Source organism: Eubalaena glacialis, chromosome 3 (assembly GCF_028564815.1).
Source record: "Eubalaena glacialis isolate mEubGla1 chromosome 3, mEubGla1.1.hap2.+ XY, whole genome shotgun sequence".
Classification (NCBI taxonomy): domain Eukaryota; kingdom Metazoa; phylum Chordata; class Mammalia; order Artiodactyla; family Balaenidae; genus Eubalaena; species Eubalaena glacialis.
In genome coordinates this window covers 137,452,791-137,480,719 of record NC_083718.1, presented here as the reverse complement: position 1 = coordinate 137,480,719, position 27,929 = coordinate 137,452,791, and the positions used below count along the sequence as shown (strand labels likewise).

Genomic DNA, 27,929 nt, shown 5'->3' with positions numbered 1-27,929 from the left:
CATCGGGAAGAAAACCAAACAAATTATCCAATGCAGAGGTCAATTAATTTATATTATAGACTTTCCTTCTTAAAAGTTTCTACACGATTGAAAGATGTAGCAGGGCTTCCCTGGTGGCGCAGTGGTTAAGAATCCACCTGCCAATGCCGGGGACACAGGGTCAAGCCCTGGTCCAGGAAGTTCCCACATGCTGCGGAGCAACGAAGCCCGTGCGCCGCAACTACTGAGCCTGCGCTCTAGAGCCCACGAGCCACAACTACTGAAGCCCGCGTGCCTAGAGCCCATGCTCCGCAACAAGAGAAGCCACCGCAATGAGAAGCCCACGCACCGCAACAAAGAGTAGCCCCCGCTTGCCACAACTAGAGAAAGCCCGCACGCAGCAACGAAGACCCAACGAAGCCAAAAATAAATACATAAAATAAATAAATAAATTTTTTAAAAAAAGAAAGAAAGATGTAGCATATTAATCCCCATGATTGGGAAGCAGGAGCTGGTGTGTCTGTTGGAACAGAGACCAGAAGAACTGGAAGAGATTTACATTCGAATTCTGACACCAAATTGTTCTGCTCTCAGAATGTATTAATACACTTACTCAAAATTCCACTTTTCAACCCTGGATGATTGTGGATTACAAGTACTGTACAATCTCTCTCTTTTACAGATAGGAAATATAAAGGAGTAGCAATCTCAGTGTACATCAGAAGTAAAGCTGGGAGAATAATTAACCTCTATAGCTTTTGCTGCTGATCCTAAGTCATTTTAGCTGCTATTTCCAAGATTTAAGTGTAAGAGTTTTTTTTAATTATTTTAAAATAATTGTTAGCTTAAATTCAACTTTTTAGAAGCAAATATTATAATAATAATCTGACATAAATCCTGGTCCCATGATTTAAAAAGCACTGTTCTTATCCAAAAACTAAACTATCATCCCTACTTGCATAATTTTCATTTACTTCTTCCCTTTCAAAGCAAATTAGAAAGCCATGTATATAGAATCAGAACATGGCCCAATCTGAAGAATTAAAAATCACTCTTATTTTATTGATGAAGTATAAAAACAAATTAAAAGGTAACAAGAACACGAAAATAGTTTTAGCAACACATAAGGAAAGATTTTTTTTTACTAACAAATACATTTAAGTGGTAATTATCTTGATATATTTCAAAATTAGAAACAGGGACTCTCAAACAAAATATTCAGAATGGATCCTCTATTGGAGCCTTTTTTATTAAATAGCAAATGAACAGATTCCAAGCAGTCTTGCAAGGCAGAGGCCATTTAGGAGGCCGCCTCCTAACCCTAACTCCCACTTATTTTCCATTGTCTTCATCCTTGCCAGGGACCAGAATGTATGGGTGATTCTCCTTCCTGAAATGGGTCTTCAACTAGTAGAAAAACTCTGAAAACTTAGTGGCTATCAAATACAGCATTGTGTTTGAATTTGCAGTGTTTTTTTGGAAAAACATATACCTTTCACTTGAAAGTTATCTCAAAACAATTTTTTGAATAGATTAATTTCAATAGTATAAAGCATATGCTGAAGTATATTGAGGACCTAATACATTATGTCATTTAATCTCCCCAGCATTAATCCTACTAGGTAGACATCATTCTTACCATTTTGCTATGAAATAGCTGAGACTTATAGGTCAAGGAACAATTTAAGGATTAGGATACAGTCCTAAATCATGAGAATGGCCAAAAGGGTCCACGGACTCTTGCCTTCTTCTCTAGTTCCGTCTTCCCCACTATCCTGCTTGCATCCTACTCTTGGGCCATTCCCACCTTCCATATTTATAATCCCTCGGTGCTCTGCCTTGCCTCCAGCCATTGCCTCGTGTTGCTTTCCCATGGGGTATCCTTGTCTGGAATGCTCATCTTACACTCTGGCTTCCTTCTTTTCCTCCTTCAGAATTTAGCTCCATCTCCAACTCTCCAAGAAGCTATCACAGTTTCCAAAACAGGTTCATTTTGCCTGACGCACAACAAGCCAAAACGCTAATACGCTGACGTTTGCAGCAAAGAGGGTTCATTCGCAAGGCAGCCAAGCGAGGAGACAGGAGAACAAATCTCAAATCCACCTCGTCAAAGGCAAGGGGATCGGGAGTTTATGGGACAAAGAATAAAGAAGCAGGGCGGTATGAGGCGTGGGGAGCGCGGGAAGGGTGAGGAAAAGTGATTGGGAAAAGATGCAGTAATTGTTGTTCCACGCAGACGTTTCTAGCCTACAGCCCTCTGCACATTCTGAGGGTGGAGTTTTGGGCCCTCTGATGTTAAAAGATCACTGATTGGACACTAGTGTCTGCCTAGTTGAAGGGTCAGTGGTCCTATCCAGCCTTAACCAGCTGAGCTCGAATTAGATGCAGCTGACTCCAAGTTCCTAAACAATAACTTGGGCAAATATCTTATTGTTTAGGTTATGCACCGCTTGGAGGACATGCAAGTCTTAAAACAACCTTGATTAGCGAAGGCAGGTGAAATGGATGTAACCCACGGTTTCATAACTACCCAACTACAACTGCTTCCACTTCCAACTGGGTCGGATGCTCTTCCTTTCTGCTCCTGCTGCTTTCGCCTTCTACGTGGTACTGTATTTGGGTGTTTTCTTGTCTATCTCTCTCATTAGACTGTGGACTTATTGGCCTTTATAACAGTAAACACTCTGATAAGGAGGGCAAAGAAGCATAGGAGGTAGACCTACTTGGAAAGCAGTTTCTTGGATGTGGCATAAGATCAGCATAAGTTCATCCACAATCTTGGTTTCTCTGTGGTCTTCTATAGAAGTAACTAATGCTTAACATTGATCCCTGGGCATAATGGATACCTGAAGTGCCTTCTGAATTGTAAAAGGAAGATTGAATTTATATTCAATATACTTATTGTTAATTGTTTTTAGATTTGTCTCTTTAATGTAAATTATGTTTTCATTATGATGTAATTTTTATGCTTTATTCTTAAAAAAAACATTTTAAGCTGGTTTTTACTATCCCAACATCCTAACTGTTAGCACATTGGCATATTTCTTCCTATAGCTACCTAGTTGTCATCATACTTTATCTATAATTTTGAATTTTATTGCTTTTCACTTAAATAATTGATAATAATAAGGGTGCTAAGCTAAGTTTTACTGAACCCTCACTACGACCTCATTTAAGTTTCAGAGACGCTCTGTATCAGGAGTTGGCAAACTATGACCCGAGGGCCAAGTCCAACCTGCCATCTGTTTTTGTATAAAGGTTTTTCCATGGTTGAAAAAAATCAAAAGGAGAATAATACTTTTTGTCATGTGAAAATTATAAGAAACTCAACTTTCAGTATCCATAAATAAGGTTTTTACTGGACCACATCCATGCTTATTCATGTATGTATTGTCTCTGGCTGCTTTGACACCATAATGGCAGAGTTGAGTAGTTGCAATAGAAATGCAGGGTCTGCAAAGTGGAAAATATCTGCTATATGGCATTTTACAGAAATATTTGCTGACCCCTGTTCTATAAGAGAGATGCTGTTAGCATCTTCATCTTACAAATGAAGAAACATGCTTAGAGAGGTTGAGGCTCCAAAGCTACAGAATCAGCAAGTGGCAAAACGGGCTTTTGTTTACAGTCAAAAATTCTCATTCTCTGAAAATTGGCTATCTACGTGTAACTTGCATCAATGAAACTCTTCTACTCGTTCACCAGAACCTTCTGTTTCCCATCCATGGGTAAGAGCAGGTATTTACAATGACGTCTTTCTTGTTGGAAACAGGCTTTGGCAGCTTTCAAAGAGTATTTGAACAGATGTGCTGCTCTCATATCCTTAAAATGGAAATAGAAGCCTGCGATTAAGTTACTTTCCCAGGATAATGTGACATGATATCTGGGCTTCTTATCTCTGAGGCCAGTAGTTCAAATGGTAGGTCAAGCCTAAGACTGAAGACTGAAGAGTCTCTCTTTTGCCTCAAACCAAAATTACAGTGATATCATGAACCAGAATTTCGATGGATCCCAGAGCCCTCCACTTGAACCCACTGGTGGCATGTAATGCAGTAGTTAGGCCACATTATATTCTTCCACTTATTCATTTATTCAAGGTTTATTAAGCTTCCACTTCGTGCCACATGTTAGGCATATAAAGGTGACTAACTGTAGGGTTGTTCTTCTCTAGAGAATCTCATTTTTCAAGTAAACCTAAAGCCAATGGTAATCTTTTTTTGGAAAAAATGGAAAAGATTACATTCATTGCTTCATTTGAAATAAATGTTTATTGACCAATGAGTAGGTGGTGAACCACACAGAAATAATCTGGTGGGAAAGGCAATGAACAAGTCATTTTAAATGTGATGAATTTATTCAATGATTCCAACCTATACTACTTGAGCTGCTTATGTGCAGTTAAAAATGATGTTGCCTGGCCTGTTTCCTCCTTTTGATAAGCTCTATTGCCATCTGAATCAAACTAAAGCCCCCAACAATATCTGGATGAGACACAGCTTCCCTCCAAAGAGAGAGAAGCTTGAGAAACGGCATTGGCCATGTTCCTAAATTAAACCACAATAATAGCTAATATTAAGTTGTGCTTAGTAGATACATCACATACAATATCCATATGAATCTCATAAAAACCCTGGGGGTTAAGTAGAGAAGATACTTTTATTATCCCCATTCATCTCGTTTATTATCTTACTTCTCTCAGGAGCCGAGATGAGTTGAAACTATTCCTCATTTCATAGCACATTGTCATCGCTAATATGAGTGGGACCCCTTGTTTGCCTGATTGCCCCCTTCTTCCCCATCCTCACTCCCACTCTCATCTCCCAATAGGCACCCACTCTGATGCACAAAATACTAAATATACTACAAGAATATACATACTTAAATACTATATTATATATATTTTTAATTTTCTGTGTATTATGATGTGTTGACATCTTCAAAAACCTTTCTGGCTGAGGAGAGGCTGCCCCCCCCCCCCCCCCCCCCGCACCAGGGCTAGCCAGTTATTACGGATAGTCAAGGACTCAGCAGGGAGCATGCCTTTAATATGCAAACTAACCAGCTGGCATCCTGACCCGTTCTCTCTGGCCCCCCACACATCCCAGGAGGCAGTATTTCTCTGCCCTAATCATCCCAGTGCCAAGTACCAGGCAACTAGGGGCCTCTCCTATAGCTTAGAGCCCACTGAAATTATTCAGACCAGGCCAGACCTGAGCTGTTTCCCCTGCACCGCTTTGCCTTTCCCTGGGAAACCCCAGTAAAGACCCCTGGCTCTCCCTTGCTCCCGTCTTCTGCCTCTTGACCACACTGACATTTTTTCACGTGGTCCTGTGTGGCATGTTGTGTCTCTTGCCTCTAGGACCTGTGAGTATAATAAACTGTTTTCATGAACCCGTCCTCTGACTCCTTTTGTGACTTCACCTGACTGACTCTCATAAAAAATTACAGAACAAGTACTTAACAAAGATATGCGTTTTTGACTTACATGAATGGTACTGTGCTATAAATCTCATTTTGTTTTCTCAATCTCATATCTCATTCAATAGTTTTATTTTTTTATATTTACTCATGTGACTATGGATATCTAGCTCTTTGCTTCTTACTGCTGCATAGTAGTCCTTAATATACATCCATCACTCATGCTCTTATCCATTCCCCTAGGGATGAACACCCAGATTGGTTTTCACTCCCTGCCAAGGTATGCAGTGCCATGTGGAATATCTTTGTACATAACCCTTCATTGGCATCTTTGTGAAAAATGCCCTGTGAATGTGATCCCAGGTAAAGGCATTCCTGTTAAGGAAGATTTGAATTAATGGTGAAATAATTCATAGATGAAACTGCTTAACACAAAAACATATCAATATTTCTCAAATTAATCTACAAATGCAACATATCTCAATCAAAACTTATTTGTACATTTTGAGAAACTCAACAAACCATTTCTAAATTTTATAAACAGGGAAAGAATTCTGAGTAACTAAGTTAACTTTGAAGAGTGAGCATAGAGGAGGAATTTACTCTATCAGATATTAAGATATACCACAAAGCTGTAGTAAGTAAAAATAATAATAAATACAGGAATAAACAAATAGGTGTAGAAGTAGACAAATAGAGCAATGGAATACATAGAAACTTTAGAAGTAGACCTATGAATATATACAACATAATATATGAGCAAGGAGAAATGATGGGGTTTTTTTTTTTAACATCTTTATTGGAGTATAAATGCTTTACAATGGTGTGTTAGTTTCTGCTTTATAACAAAGTGAATCAGCTATACCTATACATATATCCCCATATCTCCTCCCTCTTGCATCTCCCTCCCACCCTCCCTAGGTGAGTCACACCTCTAGGTGGTCACAAAGCACTGAGCTGATCTCCCTGTGCTATGCGGCTGCTTCCCACTATCTAGCTATTTTACATTTGGTAGTGTATATATGTCCATGCCACTGTCTCACTTCGTCCCAGCTTACCCTTCCCCCTCCCCATGTCCTCAAGTCCATTCTCTACGTCTGTGTCTTTATTCCTGTCCTGCCCCTAGGTTCTTCAGAACCAGTTTTTTCTTTTTTTTTTTTAGATTCCATATATATATGTCAGCGTACAGTATTTGTTTTCCTCTTTCTGACTTACTTCACTCTGTATGACAGACTCTAGGTCCATCCACCTCACTACAAATAACTCTGTTTCATTTCTTTTTATGGCGGAATAATATTCCATTTTATATATGTGCCACATCTTCTTTATCCATTCATCTGTTGATGGACACTTAGGTTGCTTCCATGTCCTGGCTATTGTAAATAGAGCTGCAATGAACATTGTGGTACATGACTCTTTTTCAATTATGGTTTTCTCAGGGTATATGCCCAGTAATGGGTGCTGGGTCGTATGGTAGTTCTATTTTTAGTTTTTTTAAGGAACCTCCATACTGTTCTCCAACAATTTACATACCCACCAACAGTGCAAGAGGGTTCCCTATTCTCCACACCCTCTCCAGCATTTATTGTTTGTAGATTTTTTGATGATGGCCATTCTGACTGGTGTGAGGTGATACCTCATTGTAGTTTTGTTTTTTTTTTTTTATAAATTTATTTATTTATTTTTGGCTGTGTTGGGTCTTCATTTCTGTGCAAGGGCTTTCTCTAGTTGCGGCGAGCGGGGGCCACTCTTCATCGCAGTGCGAGGGCCTCTCACTATCGCAGCCTCTCTTGTTGCGGAGCACAGGCTCCAGACACGCAGGCTCAGTAGTTGTGGCTCACAGGCCCAGTTGCTTCGTGGCATGTGGGATCTTCCCAGACCAGGGCTCGAACCCGTGTCCCCTGCATTAGCAGGCAGATTCTCAACCACTGCGCCACCAGGGAAGCCCCCACATTGTAGTTTTGATTTGCATTTCTCTGATGATTAGTGATGTTGAGCATCCTTTCATGTGTTTGTTGGCAATCTGTATATCTTCTTAGGAGAAATGTCTATTTAGGTCTTCTGCCCATTTTTGGATTGGGTTGTTTGGATTGATATTGAGCTGCATGAGCTGCTTGTAAATTTTGGATAGTAATCCTTTGTCAGTTGCTTCATTTGCAAATATTTTCTCCCATTCTGAGGGTTGTCTTTTAGTCTTGTTTATGGTTTCCTTTGCTGTGCAAAACTTTTAAGTATCATTAGGTCCCATTTGTTTATTTTCGTTTTTATTTCCATTTCTCTAGGAGGTGGGTCAAAAAGGATCTTGCTGTGATTTATGTCATAGAGTGTTCTGCCTATGTTTTCCTCTAAGAGTTTGATAGTGTCTGGCCTTACATTTAGGTCTTTAATCCATTTTGAGTTTATTTTTGTGTATGGTGTTAGGGACTGTTCTAATTTCATTCTTTTACATGTAGCTGTCCAGTTTTCTCAGCACAACTTATTGAGGAGGCTGTCTTTTCTCCATTGTATATTCTTGCCTCCTTTATCAAAAATAAGGTGACCATGTGTGCGTGGGTTTATTTCTGGGCTTTCTATCATGTTCCAAAGATCTATATTTCTGTTTTTCTGCCAGTACCATATTGTCTTGATTACTGTAGCTTTGTAGTATAGTCTGAAGTCAGGGAGTCTGATTCCTCCAGCTCCATTTTTCTTTCTCAAGATTACTTTGGCTATTCAGGGTCTTTTGTGTTTCCATACGAATTGTGAAATTTTTTGTTCTAGTTCTGTGAAAAATGCCACTGGTAGTTTGATAGGGATTGCATTGAATCTGTAGATTGCTTGGGGTAGTATAGTCATTTTCACATTGTTGATTCTACCAATCCAAGAACATGGTATATCTCTCCATCTGTTTGTATCATCTTTATTTTCTTTCAGCAGTGTCTTGTAGTTTTCGGCATACAGGTCTTTTGTCTCCTTAGATAGGTTTATTCCTAGGTATTTTATTCTTTTTGTTGCAATAATAAATGGTTAATTTTTCTTTCAGATTTTTCATCATTAGTGTATAGGAATGCAAGAGATTTCTGTGCATTAATTTGGTATCCTGCTACTTTACCAAATTCATTGATTAGCTCTAGTAGTTTTCTGGTAGAGTCTTTAGGATTCTCTATGTATAGTATCATGTCATCTGCAAACAGTGACAGCTTTACTTCTTGCTTTCTGATTTGGATTCCTTTTATTTCTTTTTCTTCTCTGATTGCTGTGGCTAAAACTTCCAAAACTATGTTGAATAATAGTGGTGAGAGTGGACAACCTTGTCTTGTTCCTGATCTTAGTGGAAAAGGTTTCAGTTTTTCACCATTGAGAATGATGTTGGCTGTGGGTTTGTCATATATGGCCTTTATTATGTTGAGGTAAGTTCCCTCTATGCCTACTTTCTGGAGGGTTTTTATCATAAATGGGTGTTGAATTTTGTCAAAAGCTTTTTCTGCATCTATTGAGATGATCATGTGGTTTTTATCCTTCAGTTTGTTAATATGGTGTATCACTTTGATTGATTTGCATATATTGGATAATCCTTGCATTCCTGGGATAAATCCCTCTTGATCATGGTGTATGATCCTTTTAATGTGCTCTTGGGTTCTGTTTGCTAGTATTTTGTTTGCTAGTATTTGCAACTATGTTCATCAGTGATACTGGCCTGTAGTTTTCTTTCTTTGTGACATCTTTGTCTGGTTTTGGTATCAGGGTGATGGTGGCCTCATAGAATGAGTTTAGGAGTGTTCCTCCCTCTGCTATATTTTGGAAGAGTTTGAGAAGGATAGGTGTTAGCTCTTCTCTAAATGTTTGATAGAATTCACCTGTGAAGCCATCTGGTCCTGGGCTTTTGTTGTTGGAAGATTTTTAATCACAGTTTCAATTTCATTGCTTGTGATTGGTCTGTTTATATTTTCTATTCCTTCCTGGTTCATTCTCCAAAGGTGGTGCTTTTCTAAGAATTTGTCCATTTCTTCCAGGTTGTCCATTTTATTGGCATATAGTTGCTTGTAGTAATCTCTCATGATCCTTTGTATTTCTGCAGTGTCAGTTGTTACTTCTCCTTTTTCATTTTTAGTTCTATTGATTTGAGTCTTCTCAGTTTTTTTCTTCATGAGTCTGGCTAATGGTTTATCAATTTTGCTTATCTTCTCAAAGAACCAGCTTTTAGTTTTATTGATCTTTGCTATTGTTTCCTTCATTTATTTCTGATCTGATCTTTATGATTTCTTTCCTTCTGCTAACTTTGGGGGTTTTTTGTTCTTCTTTCTCTAATTGCTTTAGGTGTAAGGTTAGGTTGTTTATTTGAGATGTTTCTTGTTTCTTGAGGTAGGATTGTATTGCTATATACTTCCCTCTTAGAATTGCTTTTGCTGCATCCCATAAGTTTTGGGTCATCATGTTTTCATTGTCATTTGTTTCTAGATTTTTTTTATTTCCTCTTTGATTTTTTTAGTGAGAAATGATGGGGTTTTTTGTTTTGTTTTGTTTTGTTTTATTAATTTATTTATTTATTTATTTTTGGTTGTGTTGGGTCTTCGTTTCTTTGCAAGGGCTTTCTCTAGTTGCGGCAAGCGGGAGCCGCTCTTCATCGCAGTGCGCGGGCCTCTCACTATCGCGGCCTCTCTTGTTGTGGAGCACAGGCTCCAGACGCGCTGGCTCAGTAGTTGTGGCACACAGGCTTAGTTGCTCCACGGCATGTGGGATTTTCCCAGACCAGGGCTCGAACCCGTGTCCCTGCATTGGCAGGCAGATTCTCAACCACTGCGCCAGCAGGGAAGCCCAAATGATGGGTTTTTAATAGATTGTTTTGGGAGAAAGCTGGCTTACTATATGAAGGAAAAAAATGAAGCTGGATTCTTACACCATTTGCATGGTAGACTCCAGATGGAAGACTGAAATGTGGAAAGCTATAAAGCTAATAGAAGAAAGTATAGAATATCTTTGTGTTCTGTGGGAGGGAAAGATTTCTTAAATAAGATCCCAAAATGAAAAACTAAAACCATAAAGCAAAAAAAAAAAAAAACTTGATAAATACAACTACAGTAAAACTTGTATTTCTGTTCAACAAGGAATACAATAGACACAGTTTGTCGGCCAGTAGAAGATATATATTTGTAAACTCATGCATATTAACAATTTTTTTAAAAAACAGGAAAACAATTTTTAATAATCAAAAGAGATAAATAGCAATTTACAGAAGCAAAGCCCAAATGGTAAAGCAGAATGTGAAGAGTTGCTTAAATTCACTTGGAAAGAGAAAAATGCAAATTAAAACAAGATACCATATTGCACCCAACTGAATGGCAAAACATAAGAAGGGAGAATAACACCAAATGTTGGCAAGGCTAGTGAGAATAATAGCTTATATAGGCATTCAGCAAAGAAATCTAACAGTATTTAGAAAAAATAGGGATATACATGCCCTATTAACCCTGTATACTGAGGACACTGAGGCTTGGTGTGGTAAAGTGACTGGCCAGAGTATCACAATTCCCAGATGACAGAGCAAATAATCTGTGGTTCTCTGACACTAGAATTTAGAGACCTTATGAAAGTATTTTTATTTGTTACGGGCTAATTGTACCCCACTACCCCTGCCAGATTCATATGTTGACGTCCTAATCCCCAATACCTCTGAATGTGACCTTATTTGGAATAAGAGGTAAACTTAATTACCTCTTATTTAAAGAGGTAATTAAGTTTAAATGAGTTCATTAGGGTGGGTTCTAAACCAATGTGATTGGTGTCCTTATAAGAAAGGGAAACTTGGACACCAACAGGCCTGGAGGGAGGCGATGTGAAGATACACAGGGAAGAGATGGCCGTCCACAAGCCAAGTAGAGAGGCCTGGAACAGATCCTTCCCTCATGGCTCTCAGAAGGAACCAATCCAGCCAACACCTGGTTCTCGGACTTCTAACCTCCGGAAGTGTGAGACAGCAAACTTCTGTTGTTTAAGCCCCCCAGACTTGGTACTTCGTTATGGCAGCCCTGGCTAACTATTGCAGTGCAGCTGACCCTTGAACAACACAAGTGTGAACTGCGCAGGTCCACTTACACGTGGATTTTTTTCAATAGTAAATACTGCAGTACTACACGATCCGTGGTTGGAGCTGTGGATGTGGAATCAAGGATACTGAGGAAATGCAACCATGGATACTGAGGGCCGACCATAACTTCTACTAGATTTTCCACTGCAAAGAGGGTCAGCACCCCTAACCCCCACGTTGTCAACTGTATCTCTGAAGGAGTGAATGGAATAGCATGAGCTTAGTCAGGGAGTTGAACGGGTGACTCAGAGGCCTGCTCTGCCACCACTGGCTGGGGTCAATTCCAGTGTGAGCACTTACAAGCTGCTGGTCTTGCATAAGTTATTAAGCCTTCTTTGCCTCAGTTTCTTCCTCTATAAAATGGGATAAAAATAATAGTTGTCAGTTCCAGGCATGTTGAGAATTTATTAAAATAATACATGGAAGCACTAGACTAGTTCTTGGCACATCAAAGAACAGAACAAGTATTGATTATTATTATTACATAGAACTTTGGCATCAAACTAGACCTGAGTTTGAATCCCTGATCTTCTGTTAACTAGCTACTATTTAATATTCTTTGTCTTAATATTATTATCTATAAAATGAGAATAACAATGACTTCATCACTGCATCATGTCTTTTGTTTACTGAACACATTTTTGTTGCCTGGGTTACTGGCATTGTGCTATGTGCCAAAGATGCAGTGGTGAACAAAATAGACTGTCCCTGAACTTGTGGTATTGCCCTTGTCAAGATCATAATGACTTTCACATTGCTGATGCAGTGGTCAGTCCTTCTCAATCTTCTTCACTGGTCCCTCCTCTTCTCCCCAATTTCTTAATGTAGGAGTGCCTCAGGGAGCACTTTGTCCCTTTGTCCCCTTCTTCTCTTGTCCTACACTTGTCCCCTCGGGAATCTCCTCCAGTCTAGTGACTGAGACATCGTGCTATGCCCCCAGATGTATTTCTCCGGCCTACACATCTCTCCCAAACCCCAGACTCATAGGTCTAACTGCCTATTGACCCCTTACTTAAGTACCTAGCAGACATTGCAAACTCAACATGCTCACAACTTAACTCTTTAACTACCTTCCTTCCCATTCAAGAGGAGATTCCGGTGGATAAATTTTAAAAATATATTCAGAACCCAACTACTGGGACTTCCCTGGTGGCACAGTGGTTAAGAATCTGCCCGCCAATGCAGGAGACACGGGTTCGAGCCCTGGTTCGGGAAGATCCCACATGCTGTGGAGCAACTAAGCCCATGCGCCACAACTACCAAGCCTGCAAGCCACAACTGCTGAGCCCACACGCCACAACTACTGAAGCCTGCGTGCCTAGAGCCTGTGCTCCTCAACAAGAGTAGCCACCACAATGAGAAGCCCGCGCACCGCCACCAAGGGTAACCCCCACTCGCTGCAACTAGAGAAAGCCCGTGCGCAGCAAAAAAGACCCAACTCAACTAAAAATAAATAAATAAAATAATTAATTAATTTTAAAAAAAGGAACCCAACTACTTACCACTTGCCCCCCCACTTGGTCTGGGTCACTGTATTAGTCAGCTTGAGCTGCCATAACAAAATACCACGGATTGTGTGGCTTTAACAATAGGAATTTATTTTCTCACAGTCCTGGAGGCTGGAAGTCTGAAATCAGGTGCCAGCTTGGTTAGGTTCTGGTGAGGGCCCGCTTCCTGACTTGCAGACAGCCACCTTTTCACAGTGTCCTTGCATGGAGGAAAGAATGCTGCTGTTTCTTTCTTTTACGTAAGGAGCCCAGTTCTATCAGTTCAGGGCTTCACCCTTACGACTTCATTTCACCTTAATCATCTCCTTAAAGGCCTTATCTCCAATACACTCACATGGGGTGTTAAGGCTTCAATCTACAAATTTTGAAGAGACACAATTTTTTTCCTAGCAGTTACTGCCATCTCTCCCCTGGATTACTATAAAAGCTTTCTAACTGGAATCCCTGTGTTTACACATGCTGCCCTACAGCCTATTCTCAGCACAACATTTGGAGTTATCATTGTAAAATATAACATGGATCTTGCTATTCCTCTGCTCAAAACTCTATAAAGGCTCCCACTTTAGCAGAGTAAAAGCCAAGATTTTAAGATGGCCCACAAAACTCTACATGGTCCAGCTACCTGACACTCTGGTAACCTCATCTCCTTCCACCCTCCTGCTTGCTGCCTCTTCTCCAGCTACTCTGGCCTCTATGCATTTCTTCAAAAATACCAGGCAGCCTTCTGCTTGAAGCCTGTGCATGTGCTTTTCTCTCCCCTGACACACCCTTCCCTCCGACATCCACATGGCTCATTTCCTTACCTCCTCCAACTCTTTGCTCAGGGAGATCTATCTTGATCATTCTGTTTAAAATTACACACAACTGCCTCTCTCCCATCCACTTCCAAGCTCCCTTAACTAAGCTCTCCTTTCCCATGTAGCATTTATCATCTTCTAACATAGTATACAACTTACTTGTTTAGTATTTTATTGTCTTTTTTCTGTCTCTTCTCACTAGGTTCCATGAGGGCAGAGATTTTAGTTTGTTTTTGTTTTCTGGGTTTTTTTGTTTTTGTTTTTTTTTTGTTGTTGTTGTTGTTTTGGGGTTTTTTTGTTTTTTATATCCCAGGGACCTAGAATAGTACCTGGCACATAGCAGTCACTCAATAAATATTTTTTGACAGTAGAATGAATAATTATTGTATTATACTAATTCCTGAACACAAAGAGGTTAGGTTCACAGGTCCAAGTATGTAAGTCCAGGGTGACTAAGGGCTTTCATCTTGCAGACATAAGATGCATTTACAACAAAAAGAAAAATGTTTGTTCAAATTTTTAAAACAAGGTATACTTTACCTTCTTGCTGAAACATTCCATTGTGCACCTATTAAAAAAAGAAGAAGAACATTATCATTTGTGTTGAACATCAGTTGGGATAGACGACACTCCTTGATGATCTCCATGGCACTGTAGGGGTAACCATGGCACACACACTCCCAGCCTCACCTCTCTGATGATTGCCGAGGGTAATGCGACTTTGAACTGTGCATTCATCCAGGAGCTGCAACAGAAGTTTCGTCAGCTGCTCTTGACCTTAACCTCACCTTCTCTTGGATAAAGAGATCCAACAGTGGGCTTCAGACACTAACTCTGACTTTCTATTCACCCACTCAAGATTGTTCTACTTTGTCAGTCACATTTCCTGGATTATCTTCAATCACTTCAGAGCTAGACTTTTCACAGGTTGCATGGTTCATTCTTTGTCCTTCAGAATCATTCCTACTCTTAAAAATGTATCCCACAAGAACACATATCATGTCATTTTCTCTCCTCTTTCATTTTTGAAAACATATCTTGACTTTTGTTTCCATTACAACCTTTCTCTTGTAAGATGGGACCCATAATGTGAATAAAATATCTCAAAACTATGTAAAAATCCAGCAAAACTGCTATAAAACTAAATGGCTACACACAACTAAATTACCTTAACAGACAACTTATACCTTCCACTGATGGGGGAAGAGTTGGTATGCTTTTGATCTTAAGCATAATATTCATAAAAATGTCCATAGACATTTTGAGGTGGAAAGTTCCCGAGTGAGTTTTGATGTATATTTTATTTTGTTTTCTATATCTTGTGTCTCCAGCACAGGAAGTCTTATTTTCCTTTATATTCCCAGTACTTCCCACTTTGCCTGCCACATGGTGGGCAATAAATAGCTGTTGAAAGAATGAAGCAAAAAGAAAAGAACAAATGTACAAATTTATACCCTGAAGCCTTCTTTTTCTCTGTGCTCTCTGAAATAACCCCACTGGGAGGCAGCACGTGACTTTAACAGCAGATTTAAAAAAATAAGAGCGGGTCATGCTTAAATGATCGCATTCAAAATACGGTAGTTCCAGGCATTTCACAGTTACAAATCGAAGAAAGAGGTGATAGTTTGACCTTCTTAATCTACTAAATGAATGGCTTCAAGGCTAGCTATCTATTCAAATATTATCTCTTACTGCAGCTTAAAACATCTAAGGCATAATGGCAGTGAAAATGTCTGGAAATGAAAAAAAAAATGTCTGGAAATGAATTCTTAATAATAATTAGATGGTATTATGGCTGGTGAGATTTAATTGACATTATTGTTTCTATCTCCAACCATCATGACAATAATACATGCCTTGTACTTATTCTGTGTAATTCAAGGAATGGTCAGCATGCAAATTTGTAAGATGTTTTCAGAAAAACTGAATTTCATGAAAAATAAACATATTCCAACTCCCTAGCTAATTTTTTTTTTTGGCTCTTTTCTGCATAATCATAACACAGGCTGTTGGGTTAGCATGGGACACAATGTAAGAGGGTTACTTTTGTTATTGTGTACCAATTTCATGCAGCTATTTCCACAACCAGGCTAATTTCAAGTCTGTCCTGAGCAATGGTACATGTGATTCCAAGTATTAATGGAAATTTATATTGGTTACAAATTGTTACTCTTCTCTCTAGAATAATATTAGTTCATGTGTTCACTGTTTTCACCAGCAGTTTACACCAGACTTTCAGTTTTCCTGCTTTTACTTTTAATCTACCTTCCTGCCTAAAACTTTACAACTCCTTTGGGCACATTTTGCCAGTTGAAATCCTTTTCTTCCATAAATGCCAACAAGCTGATGAAACACATAGACAGCAAGAACATTTTTCACATTTAAAAAAATCAACTACAGCATTCCATTCACAGTGAGATCATGTATCTAGGAAGGATTATTATTATAAACTAGGGAAGGCCTGGTCATAGACAACAGAAACTCATCCACGTGTAATGTTGTGAAATATACCCAGTAAATTTATTGTGCTGTGAATACAGCACTGGTAATTAAAATTATAAATTTGCTCTTTGAAGCATCTCACATTTTTATCTTTAAAAATTTCAAAGGGCTTGAATAAAGCTGTTTATCAATAGAAAATATGTACAAGTTTTTCTAAGTCAGTATTCTGAACTGACATTGGTAATTGCAAGCATTTTTAATATTTTATGTCTTCTTTTTGTCTTTTTTCATGCAATAAATATTGTATTTTTTCTGTTCAACTTATTCTCTTTTCTCTCTCCCTTCTTCCGAGGCATCTCATTCTAATATAGGAACTATCAGATATCAGTTTCAAAAAATACCATAAATAGGGTTTTTAAACAAGTAAAATTTTTCTATAACTTACATGAAATTATAGTCTTGGTTGATACATGGTCAGATTTCCAATGTACAGAAATCAATAGACTAACCAAATATCTTCCTTCTGCATGATAAGGGAAGCCAGGTTAATATATCTGAAATATCTGAAATCTCTGAACTCTCACTCCCCAAAGCCCCATCTCTTCCACAAAATTAACTCCAAGTTTTGTGCTCTATTACTTGCAGCATCCCACTTCCAAACTCTGTATCAGTTAAAATTTGTATCAGTTATATCTAATGCTTCTTATAAAAATCTTTTTATAAAAAATAAAAACAGTGGCTTAAACAAAATAGAAATATATTTTCTCTTACATAAAAGAAGTCTAGAAGGACTAGTCTTCTAGCTTCTGATCTATAATCCATAAGGTCATCTCAAGATCCAAGATAGCTGCTGAGCTCTTGCCATCATATCCACGGTCCAATCATGAACAGGCCCCTGCTGGTTGACTTAGTTGGTTGAATTAATTCTCTCAGAATTTTCACCCCTATCTTCCACTAACATCTTATTGGCTCATAAGCCACATGGCCCCAGTAGCACTAAAGAGTCCAAGCATTTGTCTTCAATTTGGAGAGAAATATTCCCACAAACTTCTGGTTCTGCTACCAAGGAAGAAGAGAACAACATTGGAAAGCAAATGACAGTCTCTGCCACAAATGGTCATTATAGTTTTCTTTATAATTATGGAATATTGAAAACAACCTAAATGGCCTGTTTAAATAAAATGCAGTATGTTCATAAATTAAATACTGTCTTGATATTTAAAACATGGATGCAAATTACTATTTATTGACATAGTTATCTGCTATATATTTCTGAGTGAAAAAAAAAACAGCATCTATAATAGATCCCATATGTAAAATCATGTCTGAAAAGTTTTTTTAATATTCAGAGTGGTTAGATAATCACTGAGGTTAGTAATTTTTTTGTAACTTTACTTTGTTCATTATACTTTCCTGTACACTTTGAAATTTTTACAGTGAGCATACACTGTTTACAGATTGCCGTAGAAATAAAAAGGCACTGTACAAAATCACCTTCAGTATTTCAAAAACAAGTCACTCTAAAAAACCTTCTATTTGCACATCAATCTTCAGCCAGTGGGGTTTTCAAGCTGCCCTTATGACAGTTACCAATATCATACTGATAATATTACAAACTGCACTGGATATCATTTTTTTAGTAACATGGCAATACCAAAGCAATAGTATCCAAAGCAAAAAATCATTACTTGGTTCTTTGTGTTAGACTTCTAACTCTGATAATTTGAGTTTTGTACAAACTCTACTTCTCCTTCTATGAGTTTTTAATATGGCGTTTAGCAGAAAAGAAATAGGGTTTTATTAACATCTTCTTATGTTTGTGCAAGTAAGTTTTAATTGCAGCAATTAATTATTTCAGGCAGTCATTGCCCCTATTTCCATTCTATCAGATATGATCATATATGAAACTTTGTTACAGAGGTAAATAGAGTATTTGAAATCTAAGTCTGCCTTTCGTATGTATGCAGTTAAGCACTTTGCCAGTTCCCTTTATCGCTGAAATGGGCAGAATAATGACTCTTTTACTTCCTTAAAGGGGGTATTTTAAAGATAAAATGAGACAATTGATGGAAAATATTTTGCAAAAAAAAAAGTAGCATATACAATATTGGGGCAGGCTGGCTTATCTTAAAATCAAGGGGCTTATGCAACATTGGTTTTTCTAAGCAGAAGCTACCTTCTTTGGTGCTGCTCACAACACCTGCAGCCAACGTGGCTAAGCAGGTTGGTTGCTACTTCAAAGGGCAGCAGAAAATTGAGGAAAGCAGGTGTTATGAGAATGAAGACTAACTCACTAATCCAGAAATCCATTGTGGAAAAGCAGCCATAATGTCTTACATCACTTTCTTGGGCTGGGTGGGTAAACCTTAATTTATTGTTTAAATTGTATTAAATGATTTTTAAAATATAATATCTGTGATTTTCCTAAAATAGCAATTTGCAGGAAGCTCACTAACTCCCAACAGCTCAGAACTAAGTATTTAAAACTCCTTGCAGAGAGGAAAAAAAAAGTCCCCAAAGATTAAGAACAAATATCTCATTCTCATTTAATTAAAGCAAAAACTTAGCCTGCTTATAAAAGTAATCACTCTGAAAACACACACACACACACACACACACACACACACACACACTGTTATATCATCTCCTTTGAAATGATATCTGTCTTAACCTCCGTTTCACAGGTGGAGAGAACTGGGGTAGAGATCTGAGACTGCCATTAGTGACGGCTGAATTTTCTCTGATTAAGTAGTGCTGGAGGGACTTTAGGGGTTACTCTTCATTTGGGTCTCCTGTTCAGCACCTGGATAAGCTTATATTGCCTTGGTAACCAAGCCAAAACCCTTTCTTAATGTTGAAAAGGGTGATTGATGCTTATTGATTACTATAGTTTGGGTGAATTGCGGTTTCTCTCATCATGTAGATGAGTTTCTCGTTTTTCTTTTTTCTGCTAAAGGGATTTTGTGAGGTACATTTAATAGTAAACTCCTTATAATCCCCCATGTATGTAAAGAGCTTGTTGCCCAACATTTTAAGCTTCCTCACATAATCCCCAGTCCCTTTTGTGAGTTCTGTCCACTTTGAGGAGAGACTTTTGCACCTGCAATAGAGATGCAATTGACAATAGCTTTTGAAACGTGTACAGTCGGCCCTCGGTATCTGCTGAGCATTGGTTCCGGGAGCCCCCCATGGATACCAAAAGCAGTGGACGCTCAAGTCCCTTATATAAAATGGTGCAGTACAGTTGGCCCTCCATATCCATGGGTTCCGCATCCGCGGATTTAACCAACTGAAATACGTGATTGGTTGAATCCCTGGATGCGAAGGGCTGACTGTACATACTCCGTTGGCCCACAAATGGAACAACCCATGAATACTTTCGTGATAATCAAATGCCCCAGGCACTGCACTGGGCTTCAACCACTATATTGAGACCTGCTCCAAGTGACTTCTCTACACTGGTAATATTTCCATCTCTAAAATGTTTTAGACTTTAAATGTATTACCAGGATATTTACAGGGGACTAGCTTGAAATATTTTTAGAGAAAACATAAAACTTTTGTCACATTTTTGCTAAGAGCAACGTTGTGTTTTGCTATTATTGTTATAGTAACTGTTGAAATTTGTTTTCTCCTTGCTTTTAGCTCTCTGAGTACAGTGTCTTATATGGATGAACCTAGCCAGCGTGAAGATGCCTCTCACTTCGCAGTTCAGATGGAAAACACCTACCAACTGGGTGTGTTATTTTATCACTCCGTCCTATTTAAGACTTCTAATTTCACGGGTAATATTTACTTAAAATAATATCTGATAATCTGGCATTATCTTCAATGCTAGAACAATATAAGGGATCTTAATTAATTGGGTGATTTGGTATTGCTTTAAGTTCTTCCTCTGCAAAGTGGGACCAGTATCCATTGCCTACTTTTCTTTATCAGTATTTTCTAAATACCAAGCAAGTCACTGGGCGACACTGAGGTGTAGTGTGTATTACTGAATTAAGGAGTTCATTGGGTATTTCCAGGTTATCTTGTGGAGTTTTTTATATCTACTTGAGTTAAATGAAAGAGATATGCATTAAAGTTTTATCAAACAAAACCAACCAAGGTTGCTGATGGGTGGAGAAAAAAAGCCTTAAAGCAAAGGCAAATGATTCCTCGTCCCCTGTTGACAGAGATGTTTACCTTTCCCGCAGAGGTTTTGGGTCTTTGAAAACAAAAATCTTTGCACCTGCCCCTATACTCCAGGTGGAGTCCACAGTGACTATCATTCCCCATTCACATTTCCTCATAGAACTACTTGTTTTCTCTAAATGCGTACCTTCTCACTATTATCTGGATCCATATATAATTACTGCTGTATAGAAATTCCGCAGACTTACCAGTGACCAAAGGAAGACTCCATGGGCCAGAGTGGTTTCATCTGTGGTCAGTTAACCTCAGGAAAATTATAGACCATCAGCACATCCCATTAGGCCTTCTAGCCGGTTTTCTACAGTAATCCCCAAGACGACGTGGATTGTAAGGCTCCATAATTAGTCTTTCTACTGGTATTTTCACAGTGCCTATGGTAGACAACTAATATTCCTGCCAACCAAGATACATTTATACTCCTTCTGGTAGCCTTACCCAGTTTCCTTTGGGGGAGCTCCACCACTGCCATCATTATCACTTTTGGTCCATAGCATCCTGCTGAAGCTGACACTGGCTTCAGAGATGTAACGGTGACTGATTTGGGGATTTGGTCAAGGCCATCAAAGCCTTTGAGGTTCAATTCAGAAAATGTTGTTTGGGCTGTTGAAGAAGCAGTTCATATCCTGAAACTTGAAAGAATAAGGGCTTATGGCAGCTTTGGCCATCTTGCCCTCACATGAAGCCTGAGACCAAGTTCTACATCCAGCTGTGTACTCTTAGACTTTTCAGTTAGGCAAACTAAGTTTGGGTCAGGTTTTCCTGTACCTAAAGAGCTTTGCCATTCGGTGCCTATGACTCTGGGCTCTGCATGCTGGAAGGCTTTGAATCTGATTTTCACAAGATAAAGCATTTGAAATATGAAGCCCTGTGTTTCTTCTTCAAAAGGATCTATTTTCATAACATTTCTCCAAATAAACTAAATTGTCTAATCAGTTTTAGAAGTACTGAGTGTTGAAGCAAGTTAGAAAAGTAATTTTAGAAATAGCTTAGTATAAAGTATTTTCCATATTTTCTTTCAAAAAGTCATGTGAATTATTCTTTTGTGATTAAAGTCTTTTATACATGACAATCCATTTTTTAAGCATTTAACTAGCTATTTTGTTAATAATCAAAAATGTATTTCCACTTCCACTTGTTCCTGGGTTTATTTTGCATCTGAAAGAAGATAGTCTGTGGGCCTTTGGCAAAGATTTTCTCCTATCTACACAATGAATACTGACCAGAAGAGTGAAGAAAAAATCAATCACCAGTATCACTGTGTTTACTTTTTCACATGCATCATGTAAACATATCTTAAATGTTTAGCATGTTTGTCCTCCCTTTATCTAAGTAATTACAGCCACCAAGAATGAGATGAATCATAATTTTTAAAAAGGGGGAATGGAAGAATGAAAATATATTTCTTACAATAAAAGCCATTTACCTCTTCCCATTAATTAATGACTGAAACATGAGTACAGAAGAAAATACGGGCTGTAGGGTCCAATGTATATGAATCTGAATACTCATTTTGCCCATTCCTAAATAAATGATGTTTGAGCAAGGGATTCAGCATCCTTGAATCTCAGTTTCTTCATCTGCAAGTAGGGATAATAGTCCACACATCGTAGGGATACTGTGAGAATTAAATGAACTATTGTATTTAAATTGCTTCCCCATTCAGTATGTTATTGCTTCTCAAACTGACTGACTCTAGGTCTTCACCTTAGATCACTACGAAGAAAAGCCTTCTATGACATCCAACATAATTTCCTATTAAGTATGGAATGAGTTCTCCACAGGACTTTTTCTGGAGCCATGACTATAGAGGTACCTGATTTTTTAAAAACACTGACTGTGAGCACCGCGTCACGCAAGGGCTATAGGGGACCATCTTTGCTGCCACATCGAGACAGTCCACCTGAAGCCAATTATTGAAAAATAGAATCTAAAGACAGAGAGAGAGACATCGTTTGAACTCAACTCCCGTGAGATGAGCGGGCCCTGTCACCAGATGCTCTGTTGGACAGAGTCTGCCAGTCTCTCAGCGCTGACCTTGCTCCACCCTACAGGGTCCTTCCCGCCTGTGGAGGCCTCACTACACCCCTCCTTACACTGTTGTCCATCTTGCTGCCTTCTCAGCAAGAGCAATCCCTATCTCTTTGCTCAGAATAAGGTAGCAACAATAACAGCTACAACACTCTTAATAACAAAGCTCTAATGAGTGGCTATTTTGTGTGGCAGGCACTGTTCTGAGCATTTTAAATACTTCGTCTCATTTAATCCCAACAAAAAAAAAATGTGATAATTCTTATCACTATCCCTATTTGGGAAGCTAAGACACAGATATATTAAATAACCAAATTTTTTTCTATTCTCTCTTAAATCTATTTTTATGGACAAGTTTCTCTTTCTTTTTTTTTTTTCCATCCTGATACTTCTTCAGATCTTTGCTTTTTGATTTCTAAAAGCATTTTTTCCTCCTAAAGAAAAAAATTTGCTCTAAAAAAAAAAGAAATGAAAAAAAGCTTAGACATTCACATTAGTTGATTCTGAAAGCTTCGGGAGCTTGTTTTGGAAGTCAAATGCTGAATATTGACTCTCTCTCTTTGCCTCTCAGCATCCCAGCCTGAGTAAGGCAACAGATAATTCTGGCTGTATAGGGCCAAGGTCACAAAGAAGTGAGAAAAGAAAAGTTTACTACTATATTTAAAATTCTTTTCAGAATAGAATCTTGTTAATGAGATTAAAAAGACAAACCTGAGCCAAGTGCAGAAAGGGCATTGGTGCAGCTGGACAGTGGGAGATACTAGAAACTGGGACTCAGGTGCCCCCAGGATCCCATCTTTCCAGCCCTAAACTGTGTGAGGCTCCCTCTCTCACCGTGGCCTGGCTGCCTTCTCACTATGAGAAACAGCCTCCAGCAGTTCCTGAGAGTCACATGTCATAACTTTTAACACCAAAAAGAGACTGACTTTTTTTTTTTTTCCTAGCTCCAATTTAAAATAAAAATTCCAAGAAAGGACTCTAATTGGCCTGGCTTGGGGCAAGTCCATCAAGGGCCAATCAACCATGATCTGGACTTGGGCTCAAAGAAAATGATGGTAGAGCCTAAAGAACCACATGGTTAGAGTGGGAAGAGGACCAGTTCCCTCCATTTGGGAGATGCTGTTCCCAAATCACAGGGAGGAGTACTAGGCATAGGCGGACAAATATATGCACTGAAGGAATTTACTATTTTCTGAAGGGAACAATGCATACGGTCGCTATAATACATGGCCAAATTAAGTTCCATGTGAATGATACAGGTCAAGTTAAGGTAAATGCCATATGAGTGCTTGGTAGGAGGGAGTGAAAAAGAGAGGTACCAATCTAAAGGACATAGTCTATTTAATTTAGTCCAAGCTGGTAGTATCATTTCTTAATTTCTTAAGTAGGAAGGGAGAAACCACTATCAAATTTAGCCTCATTTTACTAGCGTATGCAAGTGGAAATCTTCTAAAACATCCACAGGATGGTGACACAGTAGGTATCTGGGAGCTTGCCTACTGGGGCTGGTGCCCTATCTCTGACCCCATGAAGCAAGAGCAACCAGGACCAACCCTTCATAGGTTTATAACTGCTTGTCGTTTTCCTGTAGAACAGGGATTCCTGCTGACTAAATACTGGGGTTAATTTTCATACTCATTGTATCAGATGTCTCTGTTTTACTTGTCCACATTCATTCCCCAGGCTGATTTAAATTTAATTGAACAATTCATATATAATCATCAAAATAAAAATACTATTAATTGAGCCCCAGGAGGCTGACCTAACTCAACTCTAGGCATGGGCTGTCACCTTCTGGTTAAGTTCAGCCATCGGGAAACTTCAGCAGGAAGAGAGGAGTGTGAACCCTTGCCTTTGGGCTCATCTTGGGCTGTTTGCATCTATCAACAGAAGGACATAAGCTACTCTTAAGGGAGCCCCCTCCACATGGCTCTTCTGGGATCTAGTTCCCTTCTCAGACCCCTCAAGCCTGGGGTTGGGATGGGGGTAACACCCTCACTTTTGCAAGCCGAGGGGGATTGCACTTTCCTTCATGATTTCTTTCATCCCGCTCAGACCTTCCTAAGAAGTCTCTTTATTAAATCCTCCTGGAATGTCCTAACTTTAATGTGCCATATGTTTCCTTAGACCCTGACTGATACAGTCATTAAAAATAAACACTTAAAAGATACTGATGACTATTAAAAATAGAATTGGATATAATTCTTCATCCATGTCAACTCAGCAAATAATGATCGAGCCTCTGTACACCAGGCTCTGGGCACATAAACATGTTGTGCAATGACAGAGAGATGATGAGGTTAATATTCCTGGGAGGTACAAGTAAGATTCCTGGGGTGCAGGATAAGATCCAGCTGAAGCTTTGCTCTGAAAGTGGATTAAATGTGGTTAAGAATTTAAGCTCTCGAGTCAGATAGACCAGGGGGTACATCCCAGCCCTGCCACTGTGTGATTCTAGGCAAGTTACTCCATATATTTAAACCTCTGTTTTCCCATCTGTGAAATGGGGATAACAGTAAGATTCACCCCAGAGATTTATTGGAAGATTATACATATAAAGTAATGAATATAAAATACTTAACACGGTGGCTGACCTGTAGAAAATGCTCAATAAAAGTAGCTGTTATCTGTACAATGGTTATTATCTATAAAACGTTTAATTCTATTTAAATTCAGAAATCATACCTTAAACATTTCTTATGACTTTAGCATTGTATTAGACTCTGAGGAAGATAAACTCTGATCTAGCTTACCAGTTCAAGGGAGAAAGGCAAGTATGCCTTAACCATTATCAGCTGGATTAGGAGCCACGATAGCAGTGGAGACTCAGTGCACTGGGAGTACAGAGAAGAAAGGGATGATTTGCACCTGAGGAGAGGAGGAAGGCTACCTGGAGAAGAAGACATTTGAGCTGGCCTTGAAACATGTGTGGGTATTTCTCAGATGAACAGGATGGGGAAGGAAGAGCAAATGTACACATGCATTCTTGAAAGGACAGATGAAGTCCATGAGGCTGGAGCAGCGCTCGTGTGGAGAGCTGTGGTGGTCAAAGAGGCTGTAGGCTGAACCCTAGACTTTGCTGAGGGAAGCACCATGGTAAGATCTGGGCGTTACCACTCCAGCTGCAGTTTCATAGAGATTGGAGGTGAGAGACGTAAGAGCTGGGGGCCAGTTAGAAAGATGCTGAGACACTGAAATAAGTCATCAGTAGTAGGAACTGGGAAGGAGGATACTTTCAATGTCAGACCTCAACGGTACAGAACACACTCTTGAGGTATCTGGTAAATGGATGAGTCCACAAACCTGTCATCCTCGGCCAGAGAACATGACTGGAAACCTAATTGGGACCCCTTTTTTCCTTCAGTAGAGGCCATCCAAAAGATTAAATGTCTCCATGTTTCAATACTCTTTCGATAAAGCCATGGGGTTGATGGATGTGATTTGAAATTACTTCTTTGAAAGAAATTCCATCTGTATTTTCAGGTCCTACCAAACATTTTCCTGTTGTCATTGTCAATCATATTCTGAAAGATGTGTTAACTAACTACCTACAAGAAGAAAAATATGAACCAGAGCTCTGTAGACAGATGACTAAAACAATTTCTGAGGTATGCGTGTGATTTCCCAAAGTGTTAACTATGATGAGAATATTTGCTGAAAGCACAACCCCCTACTTTTTGATGAAGGCAATTAATTTGCAGTAGCAGTAAAACTGCTTATTTTTATTTTATAAAAATATTTATTAGGTCATATTCTATGTGTGTCTGTGTGTGTGTAAAAAGCCTTTGTCTAATACAATTATTATGTGCATCACTTGCATGTATTCTGTCTAAGAAATGTATAAAACTGCCCCATTTATTTAAAAATTTTTATTGTAAAAAATACATTTTAATAATAATTTTGTCTTCCCCAAGGCACCTTCTTCGTATGCCATCAAATGCAAACATTGTGACCTTTAAATACCTTTCTATTTTTATCAAGTAAAATGCTGGCACTCCATCAGGTTTTCTCTACTTTCTTTTTTATTACAAACTCTCTAATAAGCATTCACGATTAGTCATATTACAGGAGACTCCAGCTGTATGGTCCCTTAATTAGACATGAACAAGAGGGTATAACTCAAACACCAACATTCTTTGAAGGGAAGCCATCTCAACATAGATTTTCAAAGAATGTAATAAATCCATTGAACTCTATTCTCTGGATTATCATTTTTCCATGTGCCTTAGAAAATGTAGATTTCTTGCTGGGGCTATCATTTTGTCCCTAAATGTCCTGTCTTGTGAGGACAGTGCTTGAAGGAAATTATAGCTACCATTCTACAACAATTACTGAAAGGATCCAAAATGTATCATGCTGTTTTCTTCAATTAACTCCACTATATTTATGAGGAAGATTAAAACTCTTACCTTTCAATGTGACTGAGTGAGGACTTTTTTTTTCCTTTTAATTTCTAGGTTATTAAAGCCCAGGTCAAGGACTTGATGACTCCACGATATAAGCTAATTGTGATGGTTCACATTGGACAACGGACTGGCCAGAGCATACTGATTGGAAGCAGATGCCTCTGGGATCCTAAAAATGATACCTTTGCCTCTTACATTTTCAGAAATTCTTCTCTCTTTGCTCTTGCAAATGTCTACTCAGTTTACTTTGAGTGACTGAAAACAAGAAATCTAGTTCGTACTTTTTAAATCAAGAAATAGGCTGTATCTTTGTACACAAGTTTCACTGCCCAGACGTTTGAGAAAGACTCAACACTAATATTTCAAACAATTGGAAGTTTGGGGACTTTTTCATGCTCTTGTAAGTATGAAAGAGTATACTTACTCTTTGGGGGAGAGAAGGTGGCACAAGAAAGACCCTTGTTTATCCAAAGAAGGAACTAAGTCTTGGTTCTGCTGGATTGTTTTTTCATAGACATAGATTCTTATTAAATATTGCTTTGGGTACTAATTATTTTAATTACACTTTAATTAGAGAGTTAGAATTCCCTGCATTATTTTTTTAATGAAGAGAAGTCTTAAAAAATATGGCTATGTACCCTGACCAATAAATGACGGTAGCATATTCAATGTGGTATACACAAATGATCAATGTTACTCTGTCTCAGTGCTGTGTATAAAAGAATACTGGTTTTCATTTTGTATTTAATAAGTTAAGCAGCATTCATTAACTGCAATTATTGTTATATGTACCTGACAGTTGAAACTGCTAATGTAGAATTAATGATTTCGTAACAATTATCGTAGTCCCACAGGACTGCTGGCTAAAACTAGAAGCTCTTGTGGGTTGCCTGCACTTTACAAAATTGTGGGAGAACCAAATATTAGCTCTTCAATAATGGAAACAACAAAATGAACAAAGGCTTTTTAGGGCACTGAAGTAGAGGTTGTGATATTAAATATGCATGATGCTTAATAGTAAGTGTATCTGTAACATAAAATCATGTATTGGAAAGAGACACTGCTTTTAAATATACACTGCCTTATACACCTT

At 38.6% G+C, this 27,929-nt stretch overlaps 1 protein-coding gene across 3 annotated transcripts in view; it reads left to right on the top strand.

The window, feature by feature from the left end:
* Window positions 1–27,557, top strand: part of DYNLT5 (dynein light chain Tctex-type family member 5) — a 30,827-nt gene extending 3,270 nt beyond the window's left edge. The window contains exons 2-5 of one of the 3 annotated variants that reach the window (XM_061186473.1): window positions 5,641–5,677; window positions 19,854–19,945; window positions 25,914–26,038; window positions 26,888–27,557. In XM_061186473.1, the coding sequence (XP_061042456.1) occupies window positions 5,641–5,677; window positions 19,854–19,945; window positions 25,914–26,038; window positions 26,888–27,091 (458 nt within the window). In that variant the 3' untranslated portion in view covers window positions 27,092–27,557. The remainder of the gene's footprint in view (window positions 1–5,640; window positions 5,678–19,853; window positions 19,946–25,913; window positions 26,039–26,887) is intronic. The other 2 variants (XM_061186472.1, XM_061186471.1) reach the window with 2 other exon arrangements.
* Window positions 27,558–27,929: the final 372 nt, after the last annotated feature.